This window comes from Ostrinia furnacalis, unplaced genomic scaffold (genome assembly GCF_004193835.3).
Source record: "Ostrinia furnacalis isolate ACB-3 unplaced genomic scaffold, ASM419383v2 OfSCF4318, whole genome shotgun sequence".
Classification (NCBI taxonomy): domain Eukaryota; kingdom Metazoa; phylum Arthropoda; class Insecta; order Lepidoptera; family Crambidae; genus Ostrinia; species Ostrinia furnacalis.
Window position 1 is genome coordinate 378,881 of NW_021134557.1, and position 16,192 is coordinate 395,072.

Sequence of the window (16,192 nt, forward strand, 5' to 3'; positions counted from 1 at the left end):
GACAAATAACTATAAGGTGCCTGTTTCGAGCTCAGGCTTTCGAATATATGTAGGAATAAGGGTCTCTTCAATGACTAATTATTATTGAAATTACGGTTTTAACGTTTATTTAAAGTGACAGGTTTACAGACTGTATGCAACGAGATCAAATTGTCGAGTGTTTGAAACGTTCGATTTTAAGTTGACAGGAGGGCGGCGCGGCGCGAAGTTAGCTGCGATCTTCACTCTGGTTCCGCGCCTTTGACGTCATGAGTTGTTTTCTTGCGCCCATAGATGGCGCTAACATGCCATTGCTAAACCCACAGCGGTTAAGATAAATTAAGTTGCAAAAAGTCTCGTTGGAAACAAACACCAGACTTCATTTTGTTGTAAAAAAAATAAAGTCTGACTTGATCACACAGTCTAACGTCTTATTGCACCCTTAGGGTAGAGAATGGAACTAAACAAATTCTCTCAACTCGACGAACAGATTCTTATTTATTTGTTAGTTCAAATGATAAAACATATTCGTAAATGGAATGTTAAAACAAACCAGATGAAACCGATGCCAACAGGTGGTATCGAGGCAAATGAAACTACAAATAAAATCGTATGAAAAGATTAAAATAATGTGAAAACTAAGCTGCCCTCTTGGAAGTTGTGACGAATCAGCTTCAAATGCAATACAATGCGAATGAGAACAAAAGGATCACACAATGAGAGGTCATACACCCAAACATAAGTAAGTCTGCCGTTCCACCGATGATAAAGGCAGTCAAACCTAAATTTAAATAATGTGGTTATTACCATAAAAACTAATTGGTATGAGGGAGCTGGTAAGAATTGTGATCAGATATTAGTAGATGGATATATAGCCAACATAGTAACTCTAATTCTTAAATCCACAACCCTTAAAACTCTTCTTTAGTTGCAAAATACTTAACTGAACCCTTTTAAAAGCATTTAAGCTAACCTATTGATGTATATCAGACGTCCTCGCAACGCAGCTTGGCAGTTGGAGCATCTTTAGTGAAACGGCGGCCTATCTACGAGAAAAATGCGGGCTTACCTTGACAATAAAACGAAGTGGCGATTTGGGGAGTTTGGGGAATCCGTCGCGAGAGGCTTCCGTGCCCCAGTTATGTTCGGAGATTACTGCAAAGAGACTGAAGGAAACACCACATTATCACTTAATGATGACCACTTATGCTGTATATTGTCTGTTCTGTACCCTTATCCATGACATGCGCTCAGCTACTCTGCAATTGTTACAGTATAGTCTTTTATATTGACAAAGATCTTGACTTGAGTATCTCACCGCGCTTGTGAAACCTTTATGATACACATTTTCTAACTTCAACATAGCTTACATTAACATGAATAAAAAGCGATTGAGTCCTGAAATGTATGGAAAGGTAAGGTAGAGCTTTTAACGTTCTTTATGAAGTACCTAACTGAAGTATCCGTAACCTGCCGTTAAACTACATCGCATAACTTGCACTGAATACTTGGAATAAACTGTGATAATAGTCCGCCGGGTCAGCAGGTCAGCGGTGGCAGCGGCTGCTGAAATGCAGCAGGCATTCGCGTACTGTGACCCGGCCGGCTACCGCTAAGCTAAATGAAGGCAATTTAATCGTTAATATTTTTGTTCCATGGCTGAAATGATGATGATGATGTTTTAGTTCGGTTTTTGGCTAAACATTACGGAGTAGACATTATTTCGTCTTAACAAATTCATACTCTGTAATATAATTCATACGTCTTAACAAATTCATGTCTGTCTGTTCCAAGTCTGTATCACAATTGACTGTAGTTAAAATCTGTTTGCCGACGAAACCACTGACTTGGTTTTGATTTGACAACTTTTATGGCAGAAGAACTGCGTTACGAGACTAGTCCTTTTTTCTACATGCTATGTTTTTAATGGGATATGGACATTGGATTTGGACATTCCCTTGAAAGATACTTCAACTTCAAAAAGCTCAGTTCAGATTTAACATTGCATGTTTTTTAAACATCTCGAATTGTAATTAAAAAGGCGATTTGATTATTATTCTACTCTTATTATATTGGTAGCATCTTAGTTCAGGTTCAATATGTTATTACGTAATATGTAATTCCTAACAGCTGTTCCGGCACAGCTACTCCCGTCTAATATACCTACAATCAGCTTAGTTCATAGTTCCCAGATAAAGCTCTATCGTGTTGTCTCGCGAGCTTCCGAAGCCTATTACCGCCTCTGTTCCTTGCTCGGAATCCACCGATACTTAGGCTGGGTTGCACCATCTTATTTTGACTTTAACAAACGTCAAAAATCTGTCAAACTCCATACAAAATACGCTGGTTATCGTTATAGTTACGGTCAAAGATAGGTGGTACAACTCAGCCTTAAACATTTAATGCTCCTCTGATGCTACCCCGTGTGATTGCCTGCTAACGATGTTATCAGTAGAAAGATGGAATTATCCGATCTTATTGAGGCTTTTCTTTGATTAAATACTCATGGATGAGACAAGACGACTGCAAAGTAGAGAAGATTCGAAATTAGGTTTTGCTACCAGTAAGCTGATGTGTGAAAGAAGTTTCAAATTCGGATGTTCTACTATTTAATAAATAATAATAAATCTATGGACAATTTCACACAGCGCCAGCTAGCCCCAAAGTAAGCAACTTAATGCTTGTGTTATGGGTGCTAGCTCAACGGATATACTACTTATATACTTTTTTTAATACATACATATTATACATAGTAATACCCAGACCCGTCACAGAAATTGAAATTCATCATTTCAATTTCTGCCCGGCCGGGAATCGAACCTGGGACCTCTCGGCATAGTAGCCCGTTCTGAACCACTACACCAAACGGCCGACAACTATTACTCGTACTACTAATATTTGACTGCAAGACTTAATAAATGCATGTGACTAGCGCGGACGCGTCTTTCCATTCTATACATAGCCAGAACGCAAGGGTGTGAAACTAATCGAGTATAGTTTGGATATGACTTTTTTTACTTAGCTCCTCCAAACTATACACGACCAGTACGCATACGCTGCGTACTGCTCGCGTATACTTTGTAGTGACTTAGGTCAATTATCTTCCTCCAAAATATACATCGCCAGTACGCATACGGACTAATCATGTATGTATTGTAATAAGTGCGTGATTACAATTTATACGCGAGTAGTTGCATGCTAGTCATTTTGACTTATTGACCTCTCTTTCTATTACATACTAGCTTTCCGCCCGCGGCTTCGCTCGCGTGGAATTTTGTCTATTACAGAAAAACAATATCGCGCGCGTATTTGCTCACCGTTTAGACCTACCCTGGACTACGACAAACATTTTAAAACCAAAATCAGCTCAATCGGCCCAGCCGTTCTCGAGTTTTAATCAGACTAACGAACATCAATTCATTTTTATTTACATAGATAGATTAATTCATATCTGCGTGTCTACTTTAAACATTGAATCATCTTTCGACACGTGTCATTGTTTTGATAAAGGATTTTTTGGTGTTTCTTATTCTGCCATAGAAAATTGCCATTTTGGGGCTGATATTTCACCAATTGTAGGTATGGAAATATGTCAAAATGATTTTGTTCTTGAGATAAAAGTTAATAAATAAAATAAATAAAAAATAAATATCCTTAGACATTTTACACTGCGCTTCTAGTCCCAAACTAAGCAAAGCTTGTACTATGGGTACTAGACAACGGATATAAACATAATTAAATACTTTTTTTTGTAAATACATACTTATTATACATAGAAAACACCCAGTCCAATACAAACAAATATGTTCATGCACACAAATGTTTGTACTGTGCGGGAATCGAACCCGCTACCACTTTGAACCACTACACCAAACGGCCTACAGTACAAACCTAGCATTTAAAGTCTCGCATAATATTGTATTTAATGCGCGTTGAACTTTCTTCTCTCACTCTCTCTCATATTAATTAAATTGTTATTTAATTTGAAATCTACCTAATCAATTTAATTTCAAAAACCACTTACAATAGTTTTAAAAATCTAGATTTATTATAAATTCAGTAAAATAATAATATTTTATGTAATAATATCAAATAAATGTAATTTTAAATATAGTTCCATATTTTACTGAATTTTACTAAATCAATATCAACTAAACACACTCTAGTCAAGTGTAAGTGGTGTAGTAGAAACTAATCGAGTATAGTTTGGAGATGACTTTTTTTACTAAGCTCCTCCAAACTATACACGATCAGTACGCAAAATTCGTGTATAGTTTGGAGTCACAGATTTACAAACAGGCACTCCGAAATATACACGAGCAGTTTCCTATGGGTGCGTTCTGGCCATGTATAGAACGGAAAGACGCGGCGCAGACACTGAGCGCCGAGTTAGTTCGCGGTCGGGCTACGGTTTGTGGTGTACCAATATTGTACCAATTAATATGGCATTAATGATTAAATAAACAGTGCAAATAAGACTACTTATACAATTTTATTGCAAAATAGCACCTCTTGCAACCCTAACATTTGCCACAGTGCTTAACTTGACATGACGTCTCCTCTGCGATTATGCCCGTTTATCTTCATTTCAATTTTAAATTAAAAAAAAACTTGTAATCCAAATTACTGAAAACTCGTACTCGTACATCTAAATTACGGAAAAAGTTCAAAAATTTATATACCTATGACTGCAAAATTCTAGATGTCACTATTCAATCACCAGGAAGAGCAAAAGATTTATCTATTAATTAAGTTAATAGTAGAAAAGGTCCCGCGGGCAACTGATTGATGATCGCTCAGCCGAGATCCTACTCTGAATTTCGACATTCGACTCTTCGAATTCAATTGGTCATGGACTTTTACTTTGGTTCATAAATTACTAATACCAGGCCTGTTCATCTCCGCGAGTTTACATCGAAAACAAAACACGCACGATGGCCCACCTACAGGATACTATTCGACAAGGCCTCACATACGAGCGAACATTGACTCACGTACGCGTATTCTTGTGTATGATGGAAGAAAATAAACAAAATGGTGTACTAAATACTGTGTAGTATTTAACTGCCTAAATAATAATAAAAACACAGAATGTACAGTCACAGAATGAAAAGGTTCGTCAGTTTTCAAATTGATTCCTTCAACGAATCGCGAGCACATATTACCTTTTGAAACTATGTTACAGAATAATCTCGAGTTAGAGAAAATAATCTTTAACTGTTCGTCAGTAAAGTTCAAAATTATTCAGATCAAAGTTGTTTGACGATTTATCTTGTCAAGAAGATTATTATGATTGATAAACTAAAACCTTCTTGTTGGTTCAACCTGCCATTATTATTTCTATTAAATAAAAAAAAACTATTGTCAATTGGTCAATGTCATCATTGCATTGCACTGATGGGATAGAAAAATAAACAAGCAAAACCTTATTCGTTAGCAAACGTCATATTTATTTAAATGTTAGCAGCACTGTTTCTTGCACTGTTATGTTGGCAGGTTTGACTCTTACAGTACCTAGTGCAAGCGAAAACCGACACTAAGGTGACGAACCTTTTCATTCCGCGACTGTACATTTTTAAGTTGCCTCAAGACACTGAGAGGTAAATAAGTAGTTAATATTATTCATGATAATTCATGCTAAATCATGTATTTCCTGCGCCATTTTCCGCAGTTTGGCACCTCACGTCACATCATTTTACCGAAGTCAGCCCTATAACTTCGGCGCAGTGCCGATCACTGACGTTTGTCAACAAAATGGTGCTTGACTCTTGAGACAGGCTAAATTACACCATATTGTTAATGACATTGAGCATACATTTTTTTAAATACCTTCGCGAAGTAAAACTTCTGTACGTAGTACTTATTATTATTCTGTGCTAATACTCGTAATTAGATTTCCGGTAGCGCCGTAGCCAACTCAATCATGTGTTTGCCGATCTACGGGCAACTGTCTGCCTGTTGACATTTTTAAGCGTGAATGATGACATGAGAAATGACCTCATAAAGGTTCCAGGAAAGCGCTGAATGCAGGCCCCTACCAAGCAGCCAATCTCGAAGTCATTGGGGGAGGCCAGTATTCAGCGGTGGACCTCCTGTGGCTGAAATGATGATGATGACCTAGTAAATGATATTTAAGGGAGTAAAGCAGGATAAAGTCAATAATAGGGGCTCATAGTAATCTCTGATCAGCAGAGCTGACTGAGCAGCGGCATGGAGCAGACCGTAACCCGCTACGGCTGGCCGGGTGTCCTGTTGTACCAGGGCTGCGAGGAGAAAACCTCTATAAAAAAACAACTGGAGGAGGGGATTGGGGGTTCCCTCGAAGCCGGAGAGGCTCGCTCGTGAGCGAGCTTCTAGCCTGAGGCGGAGCTGCGGATGAATGTCCAACTAGGACAATAACTCGCGGCTCCGTTTCTTTGGGCTATGGTGGAAACCGTCGGGTTATAGTGGGTAGGCGGGGAGAGTCCCACATAACCCACTGGCCGTCCCTGGGTATGCGCAAAGCATTTCCCGACGTAAAAAAGGGGCTCATAGTAAAGCAATCTTTGACAGCTGGCAATTCGTATTGGTCTGTGGAGGTGGCATTCGAGCGTAGACCCCAGTTAGCCGCGCCGCTGGTCCCAGCGGTCGGCTGGGCTCGGGGCCGCTGCGGCCGCCGCGGCGCCAGCGGGAAATTGATTCCTGACGACATTATTGAGCATCACATACGGTAATACCATTTCAATATCGAGGGGAATACGTCGAGATGTCACTGGATTGTAAACTGCGGTTAGAACGTAATCATACGACATCTCCATCGTATATCTGAATAATACTGTTTCAGTTTCATGCTCCTGTCATGTAACGTTTTCATATTGTTTATTTATTTCTGATTCACATGTAAGGATGTCGTCTACTCAAAGCATTTTAAAAGAAGAGTTGAGACGAGAGTTCAAAATTGTCGTTATCTACAATTTTAGTTTCCTTCAACTGTTTAGGATTATTTTCAGTGAATAAAATGTAAAGCTAAATAATTAGATTTCTTTTAACCATGACTTCGTGAATATTCCGCCTGTACTGTAGAGCACATTCCAGCGAAGTAATGCCTCATACCTGGCGTTTGTTATAAAAACCCTGCAGTTCTTTGCGCGAGTCGTTGTCAAAGCGCAGTGTAATTAAGATGCATGCTGCGCGGTAATTGACCACCGAGGCTGGTACGTGGCGAGCAAGATCCTATATTCAGTACTAGGTTCTGCCCGCGACTTCGTCCACGCTGACTTATTCTTCATTGGTGCTCCGCTAGATAAATAGGCTATCAAACACTGAAAGAAATCGGACCAGCAGTTCCTGAAAGTAGCTCATTCAAGCGAACAAAATACAAACAAACTCTTAAGCTTCATAATATTAGTATGTATAGGCAGATACCTAGAACATTTACATTCAGATGTAAGACAACCAATAAAACATCTGGAGTAGTCTATCATCATAAAATTGTTTGTTTTATAATTCCAAGATGGAGCCTCGTTACATACAGACGAAAGTATTTGCCCGTCTGAAATCAAAGTGCATTTGCACAAGTGTAAACAAACTGTTCGCTGCTTCCAACCTTTAAAAAATATCCGATAGCAAAGGGAATGTTATATTCTATTTCTATCTAATGCATAGGATGGCTAGAACTCCTGTGACCCATGGTGACTCCATGGGTCTGATGAAGGCCTAAGAAGCGCGTTCCGATGATTGCATCACGATTTGTATGTGTCTCCCTTTTGGCCACATAAAGTACAAGTGTCGCCTTTTAAATATTAACGAGTTCTTGCACTTCTATAAAGTGCACTCGCTCATCAGCCAGTGCCGCAGTGTTATGCAACAGCGAGTGCAGTCAATACTACTTATGTAATGCGCCGGTATTGTAGGGAATTGCAATATTAAAGTAGATGCAGTTATGATTAGTTTGTAGGTACCAGAATCCGTACTAAGATGCTGCAGCGGTCTTGAGAGAGATCTTGGGGGAAATAGGTACTGGTTCTTGCATTTGTCCCGTAATTGGAAGAAACAAGGTCAAAAAGCTCATATTCAAAGCTTCAAATCTCCAATGTGGCGCACCTTGAAACTTTGACAGGTACATAAAGTTCAGCTGCCATCTCTGGGAAAAATAAAGCTTTTCACTGGTATTGAAACGGCAAAAAAACATTCACAGTTTAATTTCGCATGGCATTTTGTTGGAACCCGCTGCAGATATTGAAGCGGTTTTTGTGACTGAAAAGAGTATATGGGCTGGTGAGATATATGCAGAATTTTTTCCTGCACAACTTCATGCGGCCGGTGTTTTATTGAAAAAGTAAACCAAATTGATCAATAATTGGGGAAGCCCTCCTCCTTTTTAGTAAACCTTAGGAAACACGGCGATCAGTTAATTAGGATTCTTTCAGAAACTATGATTTGGGGAGACAGAACGATAATCTTCACGAGGGCTTCACGTCATTGACGCTATTTTGACGAGTGAGAAAAAAAAGTAATACTTAGTCGTGAATCCTAATAAAATGATGACGTCACTTTCAGCTTCATTACTTATGTGTAATGAGGTCTAAGATAAGAACCAAAACACGTTAGTATCAACCCCAGCATTCCAAAGGCGGCTGAACGTACGAGTACGTAGTACTTATTGTTATTCTGTGGTACGAGTGCTTTTGTAGGTAATATAAAAAGCAGTTTGTCAGTTGGGCGCCGTCGCGACGCCGGTCGACAGCCCTCGGCGTCAACAAACATCTAATCTAGCCCCAAACTATCTGCAGTCATTAGTACGGCGGCATCGACCCGCCCTTGTATGTCTCTGTGCTAATTCTAATACATTTTTAATCATCTGTCTGACGTGTGGGAAACTTTCCAAGCTGTGTTAATTACAACTTACTAACATGATTGTACCAACCGGCCTTTGTGGAAATCATTGGGGGAGCCTGTGTTCAGCAGTGGACGTCCTATGGCTGAAATGATGATTATGATGATGAACATTATTGTCATTTTTTTAAAAAGCTCAAAGGATTTGCCACATAAGATGCAGTTAATTTTTAAGTAGTTCAATAAATAATGGTAAAACCATTAAACATTAAATTGGGAAAGAAGTTGATCTAGATAAAAATTTGAAAAGTACCTACCTACCATTAAGAAGAATGAAAATACCTAATTAATAACGATTCGTTTTTTATGTTATGGTTGCTTTTTACAACGTTTTCGATTCGTGTATGACAAGAACCTATCTTCCACTCGAGTCTTTTTTTCGGACTTTATAGCTCCTATATTGGATCTAGGAGACAGAGCTCGTTAAATGCTCGTTTGTGTGTGTGTGTGTGTTGTGTCTCGTACCGAGGCTCATTCGACATTCATTACCTTGCAGCTCCAATTGAATACCCACTTCAGTTTGACGTCTATCTGAGCTAGACTGGTTATATGAAGTCGTATCTCAGTAAAATTAATCCAATCTTCATTTGTCTTTAATTTACCTGATTTTATCCAAAACTTTGGATTCCATGTGTTCTTCTTAGGTATTTGCTATGTGACTTGTGATTACCTGCTCATGAGCCTAACTCCATGAGTTACAATGGTGGGAACAGATTTGTAAAAATACGTAATGTATCTCTACGTAACATGTATCTCCTATTAAATCACTAAAATATAAGCATTTATGCATACAGGATGTTAGGTAAATGGGTATATGAGCCGACAAAATAAAATTTTATAAAATCTGATTTGTATGAAAATTAAAATAATTAAAATGAAGATATCAATTTTCTGACTTCACCATACCATTTATATGCCCATGTTAACATGAGCTAGTGTCTGCTCATATACTCATTTACCTAACACCCTGTATACACTGAAATTTTATAAAAGCAAATAACGTCTTTAAAACGTTATTTGTATAAAGCATTCACTGAAATCGTATATTGATCTAAGCAGGGTTAAAGACAGCTGATAACACTCTATAATCCCTACTGCCTACATCCCGGGGCGGGAATGAGGGCGGGTCCTCTCGCACAGCGGGAGGTTATGAAGAAGACCAGTGGTTCTTAACCTTTAAGTCATGAGGGACCACTTTACCAAATTTCTGTCTTGTCAGGGACCACCTCATAATCATAATCGGTCAAAAGTAAACCAGTTTGAGTGCAAAGTGGTTTTGATTCAGGCGTGCAAGTGCAGTTCGTGGACCACTTGGAATGCCTTCAGGGACCGCCAGTGGTCCGCGGACCACCGGTTAAGAACCACTAAGGTAGAGGATAGGCATAAACTGCTGATGGTGCACAAAGGGTCATTCATTATCAGGATATACAGTTACAGAACATTAAATTATACATTTTTGTTGCAAAATTGCATCTATGATAAGACGTCAGTGTTGATTTTGATCTGCCGTCGTCTGTGCAACCAAACTCGTTATTATATTGGCATCAGCGAGAAAGAAGATGCCGTTGGTTGGCCTTTTAGCTGACCTTCTCGTAGATAGAGGAATGTTTGGTAAGTATAAAAAGCACAATCCTTTAATTAAATGTTACTCGTAGCTGGTCGCTAGGCTGTTATTCATGTTTATCCATGTTAGTTTAACTCTTCTTTGTCTTTTTAGATGTTTGAGATGGCTGTCTCACTGGGGCTTTAACCAGAGTAAATACAAATGAGTAGGTCATGTTCATAGAAACGCGCCGAGCGCGGCGAAACTCCCCGCTAATCCACGCAAAATTTTGTCAGTGTGTGCGTGCGCGCCGCATACGTATTGGCGCGCTCACATACAAACCGCGCTCGGTGCGTTTCTATGAAGATGACCTACTCATTTGTATTTAATCGGCTTTTCAACCGACTTCAAAAAAGGAGGAGGTTCTCAATTCGACCCGTATGTTTTTTTTTTCTATGTTTGTTACGCGATAACTCCGCCAATTATGAACCGATTTGAACAAATCTTTTTTCGGCTTATAGGTAATACCTCAAGGGTGGTCCCATTTAAATTTAATAATAGAAAAAACAACCCCCAAGGGTGGAAAATTGGGGATGAACTTTTTTATACGCAATATCTCCGCCGATTATAAATCAATTTGAACGATTATTTTTTTGTTGAATAGGTATTATCAAAAGGGTGGTTTCATGCGAATTTGAAGAAAATATTTCACCCCCAAGGGTGGAAAATTGGGGATGAACTTTTTTATACGCAATATTTTTAATTTTTAGTTTTTTTTTTGTGTTCACGCATTTGAAGTCGGTTTTATTTTTTTTAAAAGTTAATTATACTAAGGAATAATATACCTACGCTGGTAACCCGCTGTGCTCGAGGACGCGCCCGCGAGCCGCCGCCGGGCTGTCTGGGACCAGAACAGATTGCGTCACTGCCCGAATCCCTCAGACTAGCTCTCGAAGCTGAAAACTACATTGCCAAAATTCCTCTTGTATTTATTATGCGTGTAGGTGAAAAGTGAAAGATAATAAATCGAAATAAAGCTTGCTGAATATTGGAATCGGTGAAAGTTTAGAAATACTTTTTCGGATCGCTGGATCGTGAGTCGTGACCCGGTGGTTTATACTATAAACTGGAAATATTTAACACCATTATTTCACTTATTTGGTCATATAGGTAGCAGAGGGTTTTAAATAACAGAGTCGGTACATTAAGGCTGAACTAAAATTCCAGATATAAAAGGCAAGACAAAAGGAATCCAGGCATATTTAATGAACAAAGGGGAAGTTAGCAAACAGCAGTTTATATTGAAATGAAAAACTTTCGAGCCATTTTTCCTTCTTTTTATAGTAAAAAGGTTAATAGGACTGTTCTCACTGCTGCAACTCCTATGTAGCCGGGATCTACAGCTTGACCACCCATAAAAACCCAGTCAGTGTAGGTCAAGTTTGTCCCGGTGGAAAGTCAAACTGTCATTGGAATCGAAACGAAATTAATCAGAAGACCATCATAAAAGGGTTTATCATTAATTGAAAGAAGTTTATTTTTCGCAATGAGTCACGTGAACCGTTTCGTTTGTTGCAGCTACGTGTACCCGACCATGGACGAGCTGGCCAACCAGCTCAACTACGTGCTGGGCCACTTCGGGATCAAGTCCTTCATCGGGTTCGGCGTCGGCGCCGGCGCCAACATCCTCGCTCGCTTCGCTCTCGCTCACCCTACTAAGGTAACATGCTCATATAAAATACTAACACAGATCAGTTTACTAAATTTTTCATTTGAAATTTTGGTATCATGTATCTCAGGTTGGAAGTCACAAGCCTCTCAAAAAGTATCAATTCAAATCAAAATATATTTATTACCCTTCACAATTCAGGTACACAAAGACAATACAAATTAGACCAAGGATTTCTAACCTAAAGTGTGAGGGACTGGTGCCTGTACGCACGCACTGCAGGTCGCACCCCCGGAACGAATGGCGTATTACTGTCATAACTCTTGACTTGTCAAAGTTAAACTATACATATAACCTCATGTCACTCTGCATTTGGTTGTTTAAGGGGAAGCTCCAATAGATTTCCGTTCACCTTCCCACTCCCAGAAAGTAACCACAGTCACATGTCTTTACTAATTTAAGGAAAGACTAATTCACTACTTTAGTCTGATCTAATCGATTTGTGATCACTTGATTGACATCTACATTTCGATCCGGCTAATCTGTTCAATGGACACATCTCCGAACCTCATTGACACATACAAGTGTATGTAGCGTTACAAATGCAATGCCAAAGGCTGCTCCAGGCAAGTGACGGCCGAGCGACTGATCGGCCCTCAAACACACTCCAGTGACGTATTGACTCAATCGCTTTGGTGCTCACTGGCTCGGCGGCGACCCGTTTCGGCTGAAGGGCACGGAGATTGGCTGATCAACCGTTACCGCAAACTAGTAATATCCGATACGGTTTCCGAAATGTCGGCAATTGGCAAAATCAAAGGCATGCATCAAATAACCCCCGCAGATGCGAACAGATTGGGATCGGTAGTGACTAACTTTCGACATCACTGTCATATCTACTATAAATAGGTTAACAGTTACGACGACTCACGAGCACTACAGTTATTTACTACACTATAAATTAAGACCGATTTAAAAAAAATCACCATTAGAATCCTATAGGCAATAAGAAGTTCGCCAGGTCAGCTAAAGTTGTGTAGACATCAGCTAATCAAATTTTAAATGTGAAATCCACACAATAGCGTTCATCTAGTCTTCCTCTGTACCATTATCTAAACATAGCATAAGGTGTTGATAGCAAATATCAAATATTATCTATTGCTAATCTCATAACAGAACGTGCAACGGTACAGTATCTCGGATATAGGTTTGCATTTGTGGCCAAAACGTAGATCGTATCCAGGCAGTGGGAAGCGACCTGAATCAATTGACGGCGACTGCCAAACCAAGATCGACAGCATTCGGTTACAATGCAAGTTACCGTCGCCTGAGTTCGTCTCGCTTCACATCGACCTAAGGCCGCTCGTGCTTGAGCAGTCTTAACACTAGATAGCTTGGCCACCTGGATTCCGGCTTAGAACCTCGCATGAAGGCAATATCAATCAAATTTAATAATAATCCAATTATATCATTAGCCAAAAGCCACTGCTGGATAAATTAATATGAAAAGAGTCTGCATCCCTAAGAACTAATTTAATTAAAATTTCCCTGTCTTAATCCAGTTTTATCCCGATTCCTTCCTTATTTTATTAGTTCCTATTAGGAGATATCTACTACTTTTTATTCACTTTTAATATTTATAAATTGACTAGCTTTTACCCACGACTTGCTAGCTATTACTAGCGTGAATTTCGATCTGTTACAGAGTTTTTATCGCGTTTTACTAAGCGCTAATCCTACTTGATTAGCAAGTTTTGTTTTTTACCTCGTCACTGGTCCCTATTTCAATATTTGCATATAACATGTCTTGGATTACGGTCACTACCCTTCTTGTGATCAAATAAAATAAAAAAATGTTTACTGAAAATTCAGGGTGGCGAACATGTTGGTCGGATCAGGCAATGTCGAATGTAATTATTCGCCGCGAATTTTTTCGCCCAACCCGCGTGACACGCCGCGTCGCCGTCGGCGCTGAACGTGTAATATGCCGCTTAAAAATATATTACTTTTCTATTTTAAATAACTTTTACGGTTTTTCACAAAGTTAATTTTACCTCGAATTTTTATCAAAGTAATTTACCTACGTTTGATCTAAAATAACAATTTGAAAGCAATGAAACAAAAATAGTTGCTCTATGGACGCTTTTCACAGTTGAATAGTCACAGAGCTGTGTTTCCACTAAAGTGCGTATGTCGAAAAAGTCAGAATAGTGCCAAGGTATTTGTTCAAAAATATAAGATAGTACATATAAAATGTGATGTAGTTTCTTATGTAAACGTCGTGAGTGATTCACGCGACATTTGTGTGTAAAGTGGGTCGGAACAAAGGCAGGCAGCGCCAACTTCAGGCGCCGATGCGGGCGCGACTCAACTTGCGCCCGCCCTAATTAGGCGGCTAGTTAATTATTTCATGTTGGATAACTTTACTGCTGTCACATTCGCAGTTAAAACTATCAAAATACAAGTGAACTCGACGTTGTGTTTAAAAGGGCGAAGGTACCGTTCACACATTAACAAAATGAGTGGTTCCTTTTCATCTTTGGGTCACAAATCTTTCGAACGGCTTTTTATTTATCTGTATTGTAGAGTCAATACAGATAGTCGATGTGGTTCTGGCAGAGTAAAATACTCCCATTCTTCCCGTAGCTGTCTTAATAGCGACTACGAGAGAAATATGCGAAAATTATGGCTCACCAATCCGTTTGTCCCGCATGGGGATTTTAGGCCTGTGTTCCTCCTCCTTTTGTTTCTTTTTTAAATTACACTGAATTATCCTCTTGCAATGCAGACCAAATGTCTTGATGATGATGATGATAATGATGATGACTTCTTGCGTGAGCAGGCAGACGCGCTGGCGTTGATCACGAATATGAACGAAATGGGCGGTTCGGATTATCCTTAGGACCAAAAAGCCTTTTATGGATATGAATGGCTTTTTATTTATCTGTATTGCCATAAGACACTGACAGAGTAAAATAGGATCAACCTCACACTTAGAATGGATGTCGTAATGTCGTAAGATGTGACTAAGGGAGAAATATACGAACATCAGGCCACGCCAATCCGTCTGTCCAGTAGGCCTAAGATGCGCGCCCTGATCTTTTATCTAGATCAAAATGTATGTGTAAAGTCGATAAAATGGCGTGATAACCGCTTATCGCGGCGCCCATCTTAGGCCTACAGGGTATAGGAGTACCAGTTCCCTTCTCTTTTTAAAGAAGAGATGGCCGTCTTCCTGCAGCAGAGACCAACTGCCCTGATGATGGTATAATGATCGACTCCGTGCGTGTGCAGGTGGATGCGCTGGCGCTGATCAACTGCACGGCGAGCCAGGCGGGCTGGATCGAGTGGGCCTACCAGAAGATGAACAGCCGCTCGCTGCGCGCGCGCGGCATGACGCAGGGCGTGCTCGACTACCTCATGTGGCACCACTTCGGACGCGTGAGTTACTTATTTATTTATTTCTTTCTTTCTCTCTTTGTTTTTTGGTTTCTTTCCTTTTTTTCTTTGTTTTTATTGTTTTTCGTAAATTTTTATTTTAATGTTTTTTTAATTTAAGTTTAGTTACCTAGCGATCTGTGTCATTTATTTTATACTAGCTTTTGCCCGCGGCTTCACCCGCGTGAAATGTCGTTTATCACAGATCGTCATAAATTATAGCCTATATGTTATTCTCTGTTATAAACAATAATACTGTGAAGTTTCATCAAAATCCGTTCACTAGTTTTTACGTGAAAGAGTAACAAAAATCCAGACATCCACACAAACTTTCGCATTTATAATATTATTATTTATTTATTATTTATATGTAGTAGGATCTTAACTGATTTTAATGTTTTAATGTAGGTATGTCTATTTTTAATAATTTTGATAAACACCTTGGTATGCTAGGTGCCAGCTAATGTTAAAAATAAAAATTTAATTGTAAATTACTCGCACTTGTCCCTATTAGTATTTTTACAAGAAACATAAACATACAAACATCCGTTAAACATTTTCCTTAACGGGACAACAATACAAAAATATTAAACGACGCTCCCCCGGGAAGAATCTGAAACATGGTAAAGTCGCTACTATTAGAAAAACAGAGCGAACGCGAAATAACATGAAATTCAGATGATTTCAAG

The 16,192-nt window shown here is 39.3% G+C and overlaps 1 protein-coding gene across 9 annotated transcripts in view; it reads left to right on the top strand.

The window, feature by feature from the left end:
* Positions 1-16,192, top strand: part of MESK2 (misexpression suppressor of KSR 2) — a 153,835-nt gene that overhangs the window by 117,232 nt on the left and 20,411 nt on the right. For all 9 annotated transcript variants that reach the window (XM_028313657.1, XM_028313653.1, XM_028313656.1 and 6 more), the window contains 2 exons: positions 11,975-12,116; positions 15,360-15,506. In XM_028313657.1, the coding sequence (XP_028169458.1) occupies positions 11,975-12,116; positions 15,360-15,506 (289 nt within the window). The remainder of the gene's footprint in view (positions 1-11,974; positions 12,117-15,359; positions 15,507-16,192) is intronic.